Here is a 20,752-nt window from a genome sequence, read left to right on the forward strand (position 1 = left end):
GTCAAGATAAAGGAAAAAATGTTGGGTACTTTTATCGTCAGTACTCTCAGCCCTCAAATATGAGATCAAAGCATTGTCTTTTATTAGCTCAGGTTACAAATCCCAACACCACCCATAACATCTACCATTTCTTCTGAGCAATATGTCTATCATTTTTATAATCACTTAACCTCTTTTTCTTCACCTACCAGACAATGCTTTTTTGTCTACCTCCTTTAACTTCAGCTAAATGTTTATGTTATCAAATACTATTTCAAGAATACTGTGTCCCACAAAACTTGTGAGAAGCTGGTGAACACTGTAGTGGTTACCTTGCGGTCCATGCTCTCCTACCATTGCCTACATTGCTATCAGTATCTAAGCAAGTTAGTTTAAGCAATCTCAAATACATCTGTATGTCTAGAAACTGCAGTATAAATTTACCCTTATGCATCATCATGGATTACGTACAACAAGTGAAAGCTTTCTTTCCTACTGAGGTAGGCAAATCTGGAATGCAAATGGAAAAGTCTGAATTTCAGACAAACAAATGATTGCCTATCAAAATCCCTTTGCAAACTAGTCACTAGGGTATTGCATATATGTGAAGGGGGAAATTTGAAAGATTCAGACAATTGCCACAGGCATCTTTAATTCTAACAATACTTCTTACTTGCAGATAGTGGCAAGTGAGAAGTCTGAAGGAGGTAATAATAGCTAAATGGATATTAGCATATGCCATTACCTGATCTATCTGCACAATTACAGCAATCTGTGAATGCTAAATTTGCTTATCACATCTGACTTAAGTGCCTAAAACAACCCCTTTTCAGTAACAACATATCTCTTCAGAATGGTTTGGAACTGATGGAACTTAAACTTAGAGAAAAACCACATGGGCATAATGTCTACAGGAACTGAGAAAAGTAATTGCTTCCAGAGAGACTTCTTTCCTCAACCAAACTGAAGAGGGAATACAGCAGTCAACTCCATTTCTGAAAAACAGGCATTAAGAGGCCAGAGAGCTTTACCAAAAATTAGAGTTTTCTTCTCCTTTAGCAGTGCCAGGAAAATATTTTAAAAAAAGACTAAAAACATTTCAAGGCACACCACAGTCATCAAATAAGAGTAAACAATCAGTATATCTCTGCTCTGAGACGCTATCATTGATTCAGTCAAATAAAATCATTCAGTCCTATAAATACTATAAATTGTTTAAGCCATGGGAGCTCTGCCAGTTTGCACAAGAAGATGTGACCATCTTTGTATAAATGTAAACGGTCTCTCAATACACTCATGAAATAAAAAAAAACCAACATTCTTCATTCTGCCAAAAACAACCATTCCCTCCCCACCCAAAAAACTCAAAACAGAAAATCACATAATACACAAGTGACAAAATAAGGTGTCCTAATGTAGCCAATGGAATGTGAAATAAACAAACATAAAATAAGCCCAAACAGATACCTTTCACATCTACTGCTAATAACAGAAAAGTTGCCTAGAAGTTTTTTTGGATATGTTCTCACCTTTATAGCAAGACTGATTTTTATAGACTGTGTTTATTAGGAAGAAAACTTTGGTCTGTTTGAAAATTGATTTGAAAGAGAAGATTTTATGAATGACAGTCTCATTGCTACATTTTTATCTATTCCACAGATCTCACATTGCTAACTATAATTTATCTAGATTGTAAAGCTACTTTGACATCGTTGAGGAAGGCAGAACTACTTCTGATGCCAAGCACTTCATTTAATCACTGAGAAAAAGAAGAAAGTCAACTGAGTATGAACACTGTGACATAACACACAAGCCTAGCTAAAATTTAAAATATCCAGACATTACACATGGACATTCAGGAAAAAAAAAAAAAAAAAAAGTAATATATACTGTTAGAAAATGTGGCACTGAGGAGGTGTTATGGACCTGAAGACATTTTGATGTTGAGATATCTTTACATCACCGTGTGGTTGCTATTTGCATGTCAATGTTTGCAAGGTAAAAAATAAATATAAAAACTAAGACATTAAAAATATGTAAAGAGACAGATGCAGTTTGCAGTTCTAAGCTGCAAGTTCTAAGATCTATTCATCTATTCAGGACAGGATGTCATAAAAAGCATCAAAACACATACCTCTTCTTGCTTAGGAATGTTGAACTTCGTTATCTTTGACTTGGTCCTGGCCGAATCAGGTTTGTTAGAAGGCACTCCCCTGTACAACTTGGTCGTCTCAGTCAATAACTTCAGCTTTGGAGACTCATCAGGGGCCTGGTCTTGACCGTCCATTGGCCTTACATAAGCCGTTGGTTTCTGCTGAACCAGACTGGGCTTCGAAGCAAGAGATGGTGGGAAGTTCTGGACACAGTGCCCACTGCTGTGCTTTGAGGGTCTCTCTTGCACTTGAGCTCCTCCTTCTGAGCCACAATTTAACTTTGCTGGCTGCTGCACTCTGCTGACACTGTCACCTAGTGTGGCTCTCAGTGAGCTTTGCTGGGCAGCATTGGAGGACGAGGAGGTGGGACTAGATGCATAGCGTTTCAGTTTCTCCAGACTGGATTTTTGGTTTGCCAGTTTGAAGTCACCCTTATGGGACTCCAGTGAGCGGTGTCCATGCTTGCTGGCTCTCTGCTGACCTTCTGAAGCAGCATTGTGCCCAGCCTTCTGCCAGCCCATTGTGGTACTTTTGCTCTGCTGCGCAGGTAGGGCTGCTGGTGCGGAAGAAGTGTTGGAAATGGAAGGAGGAGGTGGCGGTCTTGAGTCGGCGATAAGAAGTTCATCGGGCTTGGGGAGAGGTGTCTGAGGAACCCCAGGTTTTGGAACCCCAACAAGGTGGCTCTGATTTGATCTGTCAGTTAACAAATCTTTCATTTCATCATAGTTGCCCAGTGTATTCTGGATGCGATTAGAGAGCTCGTCCCCCTTGTTAGTCTGCAAAACAAAAATTGAGTGTTCTACAACAGTCAACCTAAGACAAACAAAATTCCCTGCACGCTTCTGCTGAAATCTTTACTGAAGTTGCACTCTCTTATTCAGCAGCCGTGTTGAGGGATGAAATCGAAAATCCTTATTGTCTCTGAAGATACTTGTCAACATCTTAAATCTACCCTGAACTGGAAAAGCTATAAAGGGCCTTAGAGTATATAAAAAAAGAAATCTATCACTGGTATCATGCTGTAGTTAAAATATATTACCTGGAAACTAGAAAATTTATTATTGCAACTACACAGAACAGTTTGGATTAAATCTGACCATGATAAAACTTTTCCTATAGCCCAGTGCAAGCTCTCCTTCAGCCATGAATGAAAATATTCCATTCCTGATTACCTTCTCTGCCTCTTTAAGTTTTCACATTGCATCTGGGAAGCCATGCAAGATCCAGTGTAAGCACTGAATGAACTCTCTGGTCTAAGCCAGCCAAATACTGCAAGATGACCTGAAGGCAGCTCATGGGAGAGTGGGAAAACTACAGATCGTTACATCCTTCTGATGAAAGTGCTCTGTTGGGATGTTCACTCCAGAACACTCTTCCCTTTGGGAAAAACGAGTAAGTAGAACTCCCCAAATTCTTGAAAATACTCAGTATTTAATTGTGCAGCAGTGGAGACACAGTCAGCATTTCCACCCTTGAAGATTAATCATTGTTTTTGAAATCATCCATTTAATTCCTTGTTTAAAAGGAAGAAGCTCCACAAAGAAATAAAACAAGTGGAAAAAAAAAATACTGAAGAAAGTTGAAAATTATTTCTTTAAAAAGTCACTGTAAGAAAAGGAGTATATCATTAGCATCTCTGTAGCACAGATTTTTCTGAACCCTATCAAGAATCAGGTGTGTGATGTGCTTTGTTTTGTGTTTTCAGAGGAAGATAGTAATGAGATAGTGGTGTTCTCCTTTCTCTCTTCCAGGAGTCTCAATGGGGAAACACTCATATGCTTCAGAAGGCCAAGCTATCATCTCTGGATCCTCTGTTTAGAGAGGAAACAGTAGCTTAGAGATGAAGGAAGTAAAAGGATTGGAAAATAACCTCTTATATACAGAAATGTGAAGGATGTAGTAGGAATATCAATCACTCTGGAAATGTGGGGATTTTTTTTTAAGAATTCCAATAAAATTGAAGCACTGATTCACAGTCAACATAGCTTAAGAAGGGAATGTTCCTTCACTTCACAAGAATCACACAGATGTCCTAGAGAAGAGGAAATTACTTAAGAGGCTTCAAAAGTGGGAACCATCAGGCGTATCTAAAAAGAAAGTGTTGCAGATGAGTTGCCTAGCTCACAGCTTTAACTGGGGTAGGAAGCATGTTCAACTCAGGCAGATTAAGAGGCACAGAAAGAGTCTACATGGGGATGCTTGGTTGGTACAGTGGTAAAAACTGAACAGCTGACAATGAAGATCTGGATGATCAGATTTATGGCTATCTGCAGTTGGGCTTATTGATCTTCAAGATGGTTGGAGATATATTCATATGTCTCCTGGGGTCTGTGGCTACTACACTTAGGTATCTTCTTGACCAGAATTATTATTTTCTGAAGGCATAGAGAAGTTTGCTTTTACCCAGTGGATCTCTTCTGTCCCTCCAGTGGACATTCAATTTGTGTAGCTATCTTGAAGAAAGATGCATTTCAAGCTTCCCTTAGGGAAGGAGATCTACGCTTGGGTCTGTGCCCAGCCTGTCTCAGCCAGCCTGTGCCTCAGGTTTCCTTCCCTCCCAGAAGCACAGCAACAAGGACCTCAGAATGGAACAGGGCCCCTAATACCCATAAGTCTCCTGCAGCACAGACCATTTGTGGGGCAGCTCTCTATCCAGTTAGATCAATGAATGGAAAAGAATTTATCTTTAAGTTTTATCCCAAAAAATCCAACTTGCCTAACAGATAGTCAGTTCTATCTCATGACTGCCAATTGGATGGGAGGTAAATAAAAGCCTAGTTGCAGATTATCTATAGACTGTCACTAGCCCAGACAAGTCAGTAGACTATAGGTATGATACGAGGGTGATACAGAGATGCCTGTTATTGAGAAATGCCAGATAACCACAAAAATAATTGCAACAAAAAGATCTAATGCTTTTACAGTGGAACATGCTGTGACTGGTGGGTATTGTTTGTTCCTTCTGGATACACTGGGGCATCTTGAGGGGAGAAGATTTTGTGCTGGGCTGAGCTCAGCTGGAATAGTTCTCCTGGGAAACAGCTGGGACCTGACGTAACTTGCTGGGAGCTTTAGATGTTAAAGCTTTTCCTATTATTTGCTCTGAAATATTGCTGGCTTTATTTAATCACTCACATAGGGAAAACATAATCACAAAATGAGTAAGTAGGAAAAGCATTCTGTGCAAACATTTATAACTTACAGTGCTCTGACATTCTTCAGTGTAGGATGTATTCCTGCATTTGAAGACTTGCAAGATCCAGCACTTTGAAAAATAAGCCAGATGGTTGCATGGAAGGCCATCAGATTTTTTTCTCCATGAAAAACACCTATGTGGTTAATGGGTCAAAATATTCTGTCCATGAAATATCCAGAATGAAATTCTGTTTTTTTATCTCCCGCAAAATACATCTCTAGTAAAAGACAGTGGATTTCCTGGAATCCTTCCTAGAGGGTTGCTATGGATACTTTGAAATTAACTGGATAAGGCGCAACCGAAAGAGTCAAGATTTTTCAGGAAATCTGATGTTTGAGAAAGAGTACATACCATTTAAGAGATTTCCAGTCTGTCTTTGATTTTCAGATATGGCCTTCTGAATGGCAAATCCTTTGCCAACACCTTTTCTAAAGGATAGTCCAAATATGGCCATGATGTTTACAGGTGATAAGCAGGGATGGAGTCCCTATTCTGATTTTCTCGTGGGATACCTGCTAAGCACCTTCACTGCTTCTAAGACTGCATCCACTAGTTTTCATCCATTCCTGCTGTAGATGGAATTATTCTGAGGTTGTGCAAAGATCCCTTCAGATGTCATAAATAAATCAGAAGCTACTGGTGAGTCCGTGATACATGAAGTCTGTAGCATGACAGTAAGTACATTGAGACAGAGGTAATAATCCAAGTGGGTACAGTTTTCCAGCTATGCCACTTTTGTAAGTGATTTAAGCCTCAGTATACCCACTTTCAATACCACAGACAACACAGTATCAGAGACCAAGCAAAAAAAACAGGTCCTTTTTTTCTTAGGAATATATCCGATTGGATCCACCAAATGGAAAATTATTAGTCCCTATTGCAGTGGAGTCTTCAGTAAATGCCAAGACACGGCTAACATGTTTCAGGCTTTTTTCCGTGCATTAGCCCTTGATTGGTCTCACAGTAGACTTTTTCAAATGGAGCCTTAAGGAAGATTTCAAGACATTTCCCATGGTTTCTAAATGCCTTTGTAATGAATCTGAAATTCAGGCAGCTGGAGGTCAGCTTCAAGGCAGGCAGAGCTGTCTTCTATCAAGGGACATGGTTTGAAGGTGGTAGATCTTCCTTTTTTATTAGGAACTAGAAACAACAACAGTTTGGAAGGATTAGCAAGTTAAAAGGTGACCCTGGGACACGAGCAAATGCTCAGAAGTACTGAAGTCAGGTGCAGTAGCCAAATGCCAGGTCCCTCATAGGACTCTGGAAAGAGGCACTGAGTATCCAAAGCATCAAGGACAAGTGAAGCAGCATGGAGGGGAAAGGCTTCACAGTACGGTGGATTTAATAGCAACTTGGGCATAACTGGAAGGTCACAGGAGGAGATACATGATGTTGTTCTAATGCACACAGGCAAAGTCACAGATTAGCTAGAGGAGAGAGGCACCCTCTGTGGGATACTACTCTCTGGTCCTATCCATAAAGGCTTGGTTTGCAGGCTTCTGGAGACAGTAGTTATGTGCAGAGCATCCTGCTGGATCCTTCCAACAGGAGGTGGGCATGGTTGTGTCTCACCTTGCTGTTTCCACGAGGATTAAAATAAGGAGTTGAATTACTTCTGCCTTTGCTGAGGGCAAAACATGCCTAGCAGACAAATACTGTTGGTACTGCTTACAGGAAAAAAAAAATAAAAACAAGATATTTCATCACATTAACCTTGGCCAGAGCATGATGTTTACTGTATAGCTTGACCTTCACACATAACTCTAACACAATTACTTTCTCCTATGTGTTGCAGAAACAGGGCACCATCACCTTCACCTCCTAGTTTTAATGCCATCTCAAATATTGTTAGGACATTTCTCATTTATTTCATTCTCATGTGCTGCTGAACATTATAGGAAGCTAATGTAAGAAAAATCCAATTCTCAATGAACCATAAATGTTCTATGCAAATTTTGAGGGGCTGGCACTTGTGGGAGGTTGTTGAGACCTGGACAATACCTTCTGCAGGCTGCGATTTAATACTGTGAAATAAAATAATAATAATAATTAAAATAAAAAAGTCTCCCAGACGGAAAGCATCTACCTTGTACGGTTCACTGAAGAGGGAGTAACTGGTGTTAAATGTGCCATCCTCCTGCTGGGCCTCCTGATTTCTCCTTTCCCATTCTTTCCTGCGCAGCACGTTTCTATCCGGCTCGTAGACACTACAGCAAAAAAGAGGAATAGATTTTTAGAGTTAAAAATTAGCAAGCAGCATATAAACCAGTGTGAATTTGAAAGTGAAGAACACTGGTTTGCAGACAGATGGCAAAAAATAAGCAGGAACATGAATCAGTTGAATGCCAGTCCAAGCAGACCGGGGAGGCTCTGGTCTCTGGGAATGCTGATGCTTTCTTCACACAGGGAATAGATAATTAAATTCTTGCAGAAGAATAGAAAAGGAATCGCAGAGCAGGATCTAGTCTGTACAGAACCTCACTGCTTGAAATGTGACAAAGGAAATATCTAAGCAACTTTGACAAAGATTGAAAGTACTCTTAAGGCAGATGGTAATTACAGCTATGAGTAAATAGAAATTATGAACATATTTCCACTTATGACATATCCTCTGAGTGCTGTGTGAGAATGCTCCTTTTTTTACATGAATGTGTTTCTGTAGTGATTCTTTCATTAACTAGCTCCCTAAAGAGCTGTTAAAACTACATGCTGTAGTGGTTTCCACAGTTAGGCTGCTTCTTCTGATCTCTGTTAATCAGCCAAGTCATGAAACTACTGCTGAAACAATTCCTCTTTCTGATGGATTTGACACTATCACAACTATAGAGCACGAATACATGAATACTAGCATGACAGTGTATATACGGCTGGTGGAGTGTAGCTTGAGAGGGAATAAAATCACTGTACTACACAACAGTATTAATTTTTAGAAATGAATTAGACACCAATATAGACATACAAAATAAAAAAATAACTTTTTTTTTTTTTTTCAGAACTCAACTACAATGTGTGACATCATAAAACAGAGAGTCCTTTCCCCGCATTTCCTCAAAACAACACAGGTTTAGGCATTTCCTCCTGTACGTTTTATTCTCATCAAAAGAAATCCAGTGCATCCAATCAGCTCTCCTTGTTATTTCAGGACGAGTTGCCTATTTTGCCTAGCTCAGCTAATGCCTTTCTTCTGGCACTGTAAATCTGTAAACCAGAAATATATATTAATGTCATGTAAGTGCACCATGTGTTAATGAAAAAAAAATGTTGCCTCGCTAACCACTTCCTGGTTAGCAAAACATATGTTGCATTGGCTTCCCACGTGATATTACCTCGTGTGCCTCGGGCAAGCCTGCAAAAAGGCCACCAGCTATCTGATTCTAATTCTAGACTTGAGAGAGCTGAAAATATATAGGATATGTTAGATGCTGGCAGATTTAAAAACAATGCTTTAGCAGTCACCAAATGAACACAAAGCCTTACATTTGCTTGCTAATGCTGCTAATTTATCCCAGACAGATCTGCTCTCTCAGCGAGGTCTCACTCGAGAGGCTGCATCAGACCAGATCCTGGTGGGCTATCAGGCAGCCCTTCTGGAAGCCATCTATGGGCAGATGCCAAAGATGGAGCTGGAGTTTATGGAGAACATAGGATTCTTCCTCCAGGAAGAAAGGTGTAGCAAAACAACCCCAAGGGCTCACATAGTGTGCACTGCTGATGCCAAGGAGGCTAGGTAGTTGCCATTCACTGCTCCTTGACCAGTAGTCCCCAGTCAGTACTGCATGCCACCTCAGCACACTCCCCTCCTATAAGCTGGGGTAAGAGTCCTTTTAACAACTTCTGTGTCTGCTGTAGGCTTTCTGCCACCAGGAATAACCATTGCTGTGTGGATTTTCCTGAACTTGCAGGGATCCAGTTATAACTTCATCCTCGGCTGCCTTTCCCCATCCCCTGTTGACTCTTCCAGATGTTTTGCATTTGGACTGCAGCCTGCAGTCAAATAGAGATGGGCAGATTCTCTGAGATTAATTATAATACTGATCTCTACCCAGTTTCTTGAAAGTAAACAAGTGTAACATTCTTCACTACGCCTCACAAATTTGAAAATGCTGTGGTGCAATACTCCTGAAGTGGAGAGGCTTTTTATTATTTTATTTGATGGAGACATACAAGTCTCCAGTATCCCTTTTATTTGATGAAGGCCTATTTGATGTAAGACACAAGTTCTCAGATTTCTGAACTGTTTTCCCAAAGGAGATGTTCACTCTTGGCCACAACTCACAGCCTGCAATAATTCATAATGATTATGCAAATAGCAAAACAGTGTGACAATGCCTAATATGCCACCTCTAAGCAGTAAGTTAGGAAGAGCAGCAAGTCAAGAGCTGCATTCTTTCAGTAATGCTAGATGGCAAAATCTCCAGCATTTGCAAGGCTGCTCCTTATTTGCATGAAAGCTGTAAGATTCACATGTCCTTGAACGCATGTCACCAAATGTATTTATTTTGGTTCAAGGAGAATACTGCCAACTGCTACAATTGTCTTCACTGCAAACACTTCACTTAATGGAAAACGATCCTTTTTAATAGTTTTCTTTCGAGCTTCCTTTCGTTTTTTAATTTGTAGTTTAAAACATTCCCAAGTGCCCATGTACCTTTTAAATCATTTACACTGTGTTCATCTTTTCCATAGAGTTCACAAAGAATCTCGAGATTTTTTTCTCACTGGAACATCTGTGCATATGTGTGTGGTGTACGTAGATATGCATATGCTATGTGCACACTCAGACATCAATTTACAAATTAAGAATTTTGATATGGTAAACCAAAATATGGAAGCAGTTTTGCAAGACTGGGTAACCAAAGAACATACAAGCAGTCATCTCTTATAAGTCAGCGTCATTTATATTTGTTTTATAGAGGTCAAACTCCAAAAGGATGAATTTAAATAGATTTTAAATGGTATATTGTTATTTTTAAAATGCTGTGCATCTTACAAATTAATGCTCAAAGGACGTGAACTGAAGCATGAGTGATGGTTCAAATACCTTCAGAAGTTACATATGAATAAATGTTGTATTATAAAAATCACACTACCCTGCATTTGGCACACTGCTTTAAAAACACACTTTGATTTATCTGAGCCCTATGATCTGCCAAGAGATGCACTGAGAAGGAAACATCTACTAGCTAATTGCGTCCAAACACCAGAGTCTGAGGCTTGAAGCACTTTCAGTGCACCTTTATCCCAGTAACAGTAGGTCTACCTCCCCTGCTTCTCCTAGGATACTCTGAATAAATGCCATTCTCAGGTGTTCTACAGATCAGAATGTCAATGGGTTGCTGAACTCCTCAGAGGAGGCACAAATAACAAATGTCAAGCTGCTGCGATGTCATTGGGAAGGCCACCTTTATGGTTACCCCCTCTGTGGCTGTGGCTCCCACTTGATGGACAGGGAGGGTGGCTGCTGCCTCCCCCAGCACTGACCTCTTCCCAGCACTGCCAGAAGTGCTCGCAGCCTCATCACGCTATTCCTGACATCAGAAGGAACCGCTTCCTTCAGTCCTTAATTAGAAATAGACACGGCTGGCTCAGGGGACAGCCTGGGAGCAAAGCAATAACCTTACCTGAAATACCTGGGACTGGATTTTAATCTCTTACAAAGTCCAAGGTGTTATGTAGTCTCAGGTTAGGCTGAAAGCAATCATATAAAAAGCCTAAAGTTTTAGGCTCTCTCTTTTCTTTTTTCTTTTTTTAAAGCACACTATTTTTGACACAATTTTTACCCTCTCAGACATCACTACTTGGAACAAATGGAATAAAAACACCTAATCTCCATGGAGACAATGCACCAGCTTTGTCAATAGTGGTGTCTCCATCCCTGGAGGTGTTCAAGAACCATGTGCACGTGGCACTGAGGGACATGGTTAGTGGGCATGGTGGGGGTGGGTTGACAGTTGGACTGGGTGATCTGAGAGATCTTTTCCAACTTAATAATTCTATGTTTTTTTTTAGGAAATGTCCTCAAACTTTGAACTCCAAGGAAGACGCCAGCTCCCAGCAGCAAAAGCACTGCACCTTTGCTGGTATGTCACAGCCTTTCACAGCCATTTGGTGACATTAACAGTGCTGCCCGATGTTTTCAGAAACCACAGAATTGCTACATCACCATGGGGAGACTCAAGGAATATGCAGTTATTTAAATAACAGATCACCATTTTCTGACAGCCCAATTGATACCACTTGCAAGGACTGAGCTGCTTTCTCAGACGCTGTCAGCTTACACCCAGACATCCTCATGTAAGCCCAAACTGATCCTTCTTTTCTCACAGCCAACCAAGAGCCTCCATATGAAATACGGTCAGACCGCAACAGTAACTCCCAGCACTGTGGAAATGAAACCTGCTCCAAGCCCCCAGGTACAGGGACTAACTATCCCTGGGGAGTGTGCAGAGATGATCATTTTCCAAATGAGAAAGAAAGAAAATAGCAACAACAACAGAAACCAAAACCCCAAATCTGTACTGCAAATGAATGAAGGATATGGGAGATTCCAGGATAAAACAAGAAATGGGAACAAGCTTTCTGTGAGGAAACATTTATCTTTAAAATGAAAAATTAGCACACAGTCATTTCTGAATTATGAGCAAGATGAGAACTGTTTCAAAGCTACGGAAAACAAACATATAAACAAATAAAAAAGGGTGATGTTAAAAATAATAAACTTTTAAATGTTTTTTTTTCTGATAATTCTCAGTATTTCCCTACAAATTGCAACCTGACACATGATTCAAATTACTAAATTTCAGGTTGAAGTGAGGACATTTTCTGAAATATTTAATAGTCTATTTCTCCCCTGAATTACCAATTTTATTCCAAAGTAGGTAAAAAGAGTAACTCCAAGGAAAAGCTTAAACAGTGCAATAAAAAACACAGCCCAATCCTGATGCAGGATACTGATTATAAAACTGGATTCAGAATGGAAACTGGATTCTGAATTTAAGAGAGCTGTGATTCTCATATCTCTGTGATATCTTAAAACACAAAGGGATGAGCCAACTTGAGACCTTGTAAGGGCAATAGCCTCAAAAGAAGAAGGTTGAATTTTGACAAATTAATTACAACGATTCAGGTTATGTTTCTTGCTGAATTGCCAGGCAACATTGGAGCACCATCATTTAATGTCTGTTTTCTGTTTCACTGCTCACGTCCATGCTTTTTGCTGGCCAGCTTCTCAGGGCCAGTTCCTTTTCAGTTAAGTATAAATAATGTCTATTTGGGAACTAATTGCTAGTGGTTACGGTCAGCTCTTAGAGATGGCAGCCTCATATTTTTGAGCCTTAAATGTTTTCCCTAATGACATTTGAAGTACCAGTTCGATTATAACAAAGGGGGTGACTTTGATGACCAAGTGACACAATCAATAAAATGCCTTCCTTGGTTGCAACTGACATTTTTTTAGACTTTTTATCTCTCTTAAACAGCAGAAGTTAATTTGAGGATTTTTACAGTATTTTTTCCCATTTACAAACAGAAATGCCGTGGGGTAAAGCAATTACTCTGATTTACTGTTTTCTCTTTGATTGAACATAAAGATGTAGCAGGGTCTCAAAAAAGCAGTAACTTAACAAACTGTGCTCCTACCCACAGACAGATAAAGTACCTACTTTGCTATTTCAAAGAGTTTACCTCCAGGCAGCAGCACAGAGCAAACATCAATCAATGACATGTGTCTAAGATGAGATTGATGTTTACTCTCACAGCTTTTCATCTTACATCCAATAAATTATTTTTCCTTCACCAAAATGCCTGGTTAAATTTCATTTTTCACTTTGCAGTATCAGTTTTAAAACTTCTAGCTTCCAGCAATTTTAAAGCTAGGATTCATTGACGCTTCATCTTTTACAGCCTGGTTATGATTTATATTAACCATGAAACAGTGCCGCACAAACATGAATACACTCGTGCAGAGCTGAGCAGGGCCAGCCACATGCTAGGTGGCAGGTGCGGGCAGAAAGGTGCAAGATTGCTTTAATTATGTGCCTGGAAACACTGAGATGGAAACCAGGGGTTTCATTTGCAGGGGTAGGTATATAGCATTCTTGAAATTAACGCACGTAGAAATATATATCTATAGCTCATGTCTGCAAAATCAACATCTGAGTGTTCAAAGTAGGTCTTCGAGGACCCATGCTGGGCAACTGGAAAGAGCCAAAGAAGGCTAATTGTGGGTGCAGTTGGTATCGTGGAGGCACTCGCACCTGGCATTCACAAAATGTGAGGTCTTTTCATGCAACCTGACTGAATTTTAAATACGTGCTGAAATACTGACAAAACCTATGATGACTGCAATTGAGACTGGAATCTAGGCTGTTGAATCACGGCAGTAAACATCACAACAGAGGACCATTAAAAAAGAATCCAATTTAGTTCAACATCTGCTGGTGCAAGAGCACCTCTTCCAGCTCTGCTACAGATAAAACATGCACATTTTCTTACCTTAGCAGAGTTCTACCCAATGAGAGAAATAAAAACCTTACCAGCGGTATACATAGATATGAAAAATATCACCATTCACAAGTAATAGATAATCCTACACTCAATACCTTATTGTTTTCTTTTGGACTATAAAGTGCTGGTGTTCTTTCTTATAACCCTAAAACTGCTAACAAAAATACCTACAATGGATAGAGATCTAATAATGACAAGGAAGCAAGGAAGAAGCAGAACATTTCTATTACCTTTAATTTTACATATTAAGAACTAAGCTTCATGGGAAGATTTGCTGTGCTTCTCTAACAATGTGTTATCTGAAAGAATATTCATATATTATAAATTCATCACTGTTAATAAGCTTACACTTTGAATGAGTTTTTATTTTTTTCCCCCCCATAATTCAAAACTATGGAGAACTATTAAAAATTCCTGAAGTAAATGGAGAGCTTAGTTGTCGAGTAACAGATATGGTAAGATGAGATAGAGGAAACAATTCCTCTTGTTTCCTAATCCATATGTTCCAGGAGGAGAGAAAGAAAACTCAAGACTGAATAGCACAGAACAGACTGAGCACAGTAAAGCCCTTTTGTTTGATTTTGTTAATGTTACTTTTACCTTGTAATTCAAAAATACAGCTGAAGGGATCAATAAAGAATTCTTTTTTCTGCCCAGCCTAACACGGCTAAACTCCCTGGGCTGTGACACCAGGCCCTACCTAATTTTGCCTTGCCTGCATCTGATCCAGTCTCGTGTTACATCTACCCGCCAGGGATGTCAGACACAACACCCCACTTGTCTGATTTTTTTTTTTTCTTTAATGATTTCTCTTTTCAATGGCCTCCTTATTCATGGGAAATTGCTCCAGTTATTTTGTGCCAAATACAGAATTTGTTTTTTCCTTGAAACTTCTTTGTTAGGCTCTCTACAGTCATAAGTAGTCAAAATTTCGACAAATATATGAAACATAATTATATACATAATTTATATATATTAATCAGTCATCTTGCTTATCTATGTAGATGACATGCACACTGAGGCAAATTATTTCTGTAGTTTGGTGTCCACTTATCTTGCCTAACTGGTGTCCACTTACATTGCTTATTGCTGGGACAGAACATTTTAAATGGATTGAAAAAATCCAGTCTTTTAGAATCTATCTAATATTTTGCTGCAATTGTTTAATTTTACATTAAACAATTAAAATAATTTAATTTTAAATTAAACAATTAAAAAGAAATAAAACTTTACTCAAGATTTTGTTATCCACATATTTGCTGCAAACTGGATTTAATGAAAGTCTTCAGTGGTAGTTTCAATAATTAAACAATAAAACAAATTTCCTGAAAAATTTTCAAAATGATCACAGAATCACAGAATGGTTTGGGTTGGAAGGAACCTCAGAGCCCACCCAGCCCCAACCCCTGCTGTGGGCAGGGCTGCCCCCCACCAGCTCAGGCTGCCCAGGGCCCCATCCAACCTGGCCTTGAGCACCTCCAGGGATGGGGCACCACAGCTTCTGTGGGTAGCTGTGCCAGCGCATCACCTCTCCCTGAGTGAAGAATTTCCTTCTAACAGCCAACCTAACTTCCCCTCTTTCAGTTTAAAAGTTTAAACCCATTCCCCCTTGTCCTATCACTATCCACCTGTGCAAAAATTAATTCTCCTCATGCTTATAAGCTCTTTTCATGTACTGGAAGATCACAGTATCTCCCTTCTCTTCTCCAAGCTAAACAATCCCAGCTCCCTCAACCTTTCCTCACAGGAGAGGTGCAAATGCCTTGTTCCATCTATTGTTATTTTTTTTAAAGAATTTTTTAGACAAAAATAAACTGCCTTGCTCCTGATTTTCTTTAGAAACTCAAAGAGGATATTCTTTCAGCGAGGCTCCGAACAGTGATGCACCTATCCATAGCTAATTGCAGGCCTGAGAAGTACACTGAGCTACACTTCACATAGCACAGAAAATGTCAGAGCTCTGCAACCAGCAGAAAAATATTATCACAATGTTTACCCTGGTGCAACTTGACTTGAAGCAGCAAAAGCAAAAGACTGTCATGAAACATTAAGGCCAGAACTTTACCACTAAATAGATAATAAAAAAAACGTTCCTGGCACAGTAGCAAAAGAAGCAAAATTTCACAGGGTTCCACAGCTGACGAAGACTCCTTTCATAGCTTTAATTTGTTTAGCTCCATTCCTTCTGGCACTATTAAGAACCTCAGTGAAACATCAGCAAAGGTCATTCAGAGACTCAGAATCTGACTGTAAAGGGTGCCAAATTTGGTCTGTTTTTATATTCTGCCCCCTTTAGTTTAGATCAACATTCAGAATTATCTGATGTCCAAAAGGCACCAAAACACAGCACTGGCTGCCTCCTGTGTGCAGTGCAGCACTTAGGATTGCAGAGCTGTACAGTACTACAGTTTCTTGGAAAGATCGAGCTCAGTATTTCATTACAAATGTGTCATCTGTTAGTAGCCATCAAATCTATGACTCATGAAAATGTCTATACATGTTTTATTAACAAAGCAACATTTCCAATTTACTCTTACAGTAATGTGCAATGACTGAAGGTTCATCAGGGTTAATCAAGCAAATGATGTAAATTTTATATTGTATTATGTTACGTTTGGTTTAAAATAGATCTTGAGTGACAATCTTTTTTATGTGTTAAATCATGATTTACAGAGTTATGGAAACCACACAACAGCCCCAGTGTGAAACAAATAATGAAGAAGTTGGTGTATAAATCATCAGATTTTATGTATTTCCAGAAAATCACTTCTTCTTGGATACTTCAGAGGACAGTGACTGAGTTCAGTTTCTGTAGAAGCAGGATCAGTGTTTTGAGATGCTTTAGTTTATTCTTCTTTTGTATGTTAGAAATGGAAACCTTACCATAGCATTTTATAGATGAGATAGTACTACAGAGGAATCATTGCAATACACAGGTGAGGCTGAGGTGAGGCTGAGGTGAGTTTTAAACAGATGTATTCTAGCTTGTCTACATGCTAAAAATAAACAAGGATTATGTTAACTTCACAGAATCACACACAGCATCAAAGAATGGTCCCTTGGAAGGGACCTCAAGGATCATGAATATCTAACCCCCCTGCCTCTGGCAGGGCCACCAACCTCCCCATTTAATGCTAGACCAGGCTGCCCAGGGACCCGTCCAATCTGGCCTTCACATGCAGGTAAAGCAACAACCAAAACAGTTAAACCCTATGCCAACTGTAGAGATTAAAATAAACAAACAAACAAACAAACAAACAAACATCAGTTATAGCAAACATCCAAAATAATAAATCCATTAAAACCACTTTGCAAAGAAACTGTGAATTTATTTATTTATTTATTTTTGCATTTTAAAAAAAATAATTATTATCAGTTTGTAAGCATAAAATCTTACTAGGGGAACTACAGGTTTCTGTCTTCATTCCACTCAATCAGGATACAACGATAAAAAATTGAATCATGCATAAACACCTAAACCTAAACCCAAATCCAAATCAATATCTTAACATAAATCTGATTCTGGTTATAAGATCATGCCCAGAGAGTGGTGGTCAATGGCTCAATGGATGTCTGGATGGAGATCACTGACAAGTGTTGTCCCTCAGGGGTCAGTGCTGGGACTGGAGCTCTTTAACGTCTTCATCAGTGACATCGACAGGGCAATCAAGTGCACCCTCAGCAAGTCTGCAGATAACACCAAGCTGTGTGTTATGGTTGGCACACTCAAGGGACAGGATGACATTATGAAAGACCTGGACAGGCTGAGCAGTGGGCCCAGGTGAACCTCATGAGGTTCAATAAATCCAAGTGCAAGGTCTTGCACCTGAATGAAGGCAACCCCTGTACAATAGCTGGGGAACGTAATGATGGAGCACAGCCCTGCCAAAAAAGACCTGAGGGTACAGGTGGATGGCAAGCTGGTCATGAGCTAGTGTGCCCTCACAGCCCAGAAAGCCAACTGTATCCTGAGCTACATCAAAAGAAGTGTGGCCAGCAGAGCAAGGGAGGTGATCCTGCGCCTCTACTCTGTGGTGATGAGACCTCACCAGGAGTACTGTGTCCAGATGTGGAGTCCTCAGCACAGGAGAGACACAGACCTGTTGGAACGTGTCCAGAGAAAGGCCACAAAAACAATCCAGGGAATGGAACACCTCTCCTATGAGGGCAGGCAGATAGAGCTGGGGCTGTGCAGCCTGGAGAACAGATGATTTTGAGGTGACCTTGTAGTGGCCTTCCAGTATTTAAAGGGGGGCTATAAGAAGGAAGGAGACAGACTCTTTAGCGGGGTCTGTTGTGATAGGACAAGGGGAAATGGTTTCAAATTAAAGGAGGGGGGATTTAGACTAGACATAAGAAAGAAGTGTTTTTATGATACAGGTGGTAAGACACTGGTACAAATTGCCCAGAGAAGTGGTGGATGCCACATCCCTGAAGACATCCAAGGTCAGGCTAGATGAGACTATGAGCAACCTGATGTAGCTGTAGGTGTCCCTGTTCATTGCAGGGGAGTTGGACTAGATGGCCTTTAAGGGTCCCTTAAAACTCAAATGACTCTATGATTCTATGATCTGGTGATCTATCTATCTAATGCTATGCAGACAGCTTGCTTTAATAGAACTAAAAAGACCACTGTAAGAAGTCTGGGTTCAAGAAACTGTGATAGCTGTGGTTTACATACAAATTCAATCTACAGTGAAAAAGTGTTTATATGAGACATGTTGCATTCCCCTTTCACAAACAACTAGCACCAGCTAAACAAACTGCATGTCACTAGCTAGTTTCTGTAAAACACATTGAACATATCTAAACTGCAGCAAAATGAAAATTTCTTCCCAGTTTTTTCTTCTGAATGTATAAATGTAAACAAGACTGAGGCTGATGCTTAACCAGTTGTCAAGACTGCATTAGAAAGATGCACAGCACAGAGAAATCAACAGCCTTTAAATTTCTTGTTCGTTACATTCTGCTCACTCTGTGCAGCTCTGCCGTATTTTGATATGTATTCTCAAGGGATGTGCCATCAAAATTAGGAAGCAAGGTTAGCCAAAACCAGCATACCCATGCATAAATGTACAATTGAACTCCATACTTAAATAAAAATGCATACATGTTAAAATGATGAAAAAGTTAAAACTTTCATACTGTGTGATTGGTGTAATTCATGTGTGCCCCTTACACATGCTATCCACAATTCATTTTGCCTTTGAAGACAACTATATCGTAATTTGTGCTGCCCACCTTCAGAGCTGCACAGAGAAGCACCCAAGCACTCCATTTCCTAAGTGACATGCAACAGTCACTTAAAAGACAATTCATGTCTTTTCTCTCTCACCGTGTCCTAGAAACATTTGAAACAAATTTAATGTTTGTGCCTCTCTTGGCACTCTGTTTCCGTCTAAGGAGAGTAGTGGTGACAAGGCCAGGCCACAAATCCAGACCAAAATGTAACATGCCAGGAAAACAAAACCCTAAACATAACAAAGCACAACAGTGTGTTTTAACTCACAGTAACAGCATGACTGTTCTCATGTGTCAGTTTCAAGCAGGTCAAAACGTCTTTATATTGATCTGAATTGGAAGGCAGTAACACAGAAATAACAAAAGATACCCAGATGCTTCAATGGCGGGGATAGATGGAGAAGCCACTCCAGAAACATCCATACAGCAACCATGCCAAAGAAGCAGATGCTGTGTGCGGAAGGGCATCAGCCTGGTTCCAGTCCAAGGTAGGGAAGCAGTGACATGATGAAGTAAGATGCAGCACTGTGCCCCCGCTCCTGCAGCTGCCTTGCCCTGGCCGTTGTTTTCTCAGACAATTTTAGTTTTACCAACCACAAGGAAAGCTTAAGAGAGATGCATTTTATTTTTACTCTACACTTTATTTGAAGTCTGGATTCATAATTTGCAGTAAATTGTAAGGGTATCATTTACCTGCATGGTATAAAGTGTAAAATAATTCAGTGTTTCAGTCTGACAGTACTGAGAAGTGTCTAAATTCTATATATTACTATAAAAGCATAAGGAGGAATCTAAATTGTATTTATTATTTTAAAAACACAACTTTAGGGAACACCTACAACATTTCCATTTCAATCTTTTGTGGCAAAGATCTCCTTTTATTATGGTAGGAAGCTTAGAAATCTGTGGATTGTTTTTTTCTGCAATTTTTTAAAATGTCTTAAAACTTCAGTTTGACTTTTTCTCACTCTGGCATTTGAGAATATAACATTTGTATGTCCTCCCAGAAAGCCTGGTGAAGCTGGTTTCATGGAAACAACACAGGAGGACAAAAACCCTCCTCTGACAGGTTGTGCATTGAACTCACCAAAATTAGAATAATAGAATCACAGAATGGCCTGGGTTGAAAAGGACCACAGTGATCATCTAGTTTCAACCCCCCTGCTATGTGCAGGATCCCCAACCACCAGACCAGGCTGCCCAGAGCCACATCCAGCCTGGCCTTGAATGCCTCCAGGGATGGGGCATCCACAGCCTCCTTGGGCAACCTGTTCCAGTGTGTCACCACCCTCTGTGTGAAAAACTTCCTCCTAATGTCTAGTCTAAACCTCCCCTGTCTCAGTTTAAAACCTTTCCTCATTGTCCTAATTAATTTTCCTCTTTCTCACTAGGGAAACACAGTACAGACAAGAGGAGTCAAAATACGCATTTGCTCACTAGCGAGCAAAAGGAAAAAGGGAAAACAAGGCTGAAGGAAATTCCTCTCATGTTGCAGTTCAGAAAAGCCATGCTTAAGGTGCTTAAATAGGAAATCTTCTGCAACAGAAAAGAGTGGTAGAGGACGAACCCATCCTGCGTTGTTATCAGCCTATGATCCCACAGTTCTCCAACCTTCATTTGGTTAAGAACGGACAGGATTTTGGCGACAAGGCCAGCTCTATCTTGACCACTATCCAAG

The 20,752-nt window shown here is 39.9% G+C and overlaps 1 protein-coding gene across 6 annotated transcripts in view; it reads right to left on the reverse strand.

Annotated features, from left to right (window-relative positions):
- The window catches only part of AFF3 (ALF transcription elongation factor 3), a 323,793-nt gene that overhangs the window by 268,168 nt on the left and 34,873 nt on the right, over nt 1–20,752 (reverse strand). For all 6 annotated transcript variants that reach the window (XM_048961353.1, XM_048961342.1, XM_048961324.1 and 3 more), the window contains 2 exons: nt 7,415–7,535; nt 2,114–2,908 (listed from right to left, as the gene is read on the reverse strand). In XM_048961353.1, the coding sequence (XP_048817310.1) occupies nt 2,114–2,908; nt 7,415–7,535 (916 nt within the window). The remainder of the gene's footprint in view (nt 1–2,113; nt 2,909–7,414; nt 7,536–20,752) is intronic.

Source organism: Lagopus muta, chromosome 1, assembly GCF_023343835.1.
Source record: "Lagopus muta isolate bLagMut1 chromosome 1, bLagMut1 primary, whole genome shotgun sequence".
Lineage (NCBI taxonomy): Eukaryota > Metazoa > Chordata > Aves > Galliformes > Phasianidae > Lagopus > Lagopus muta.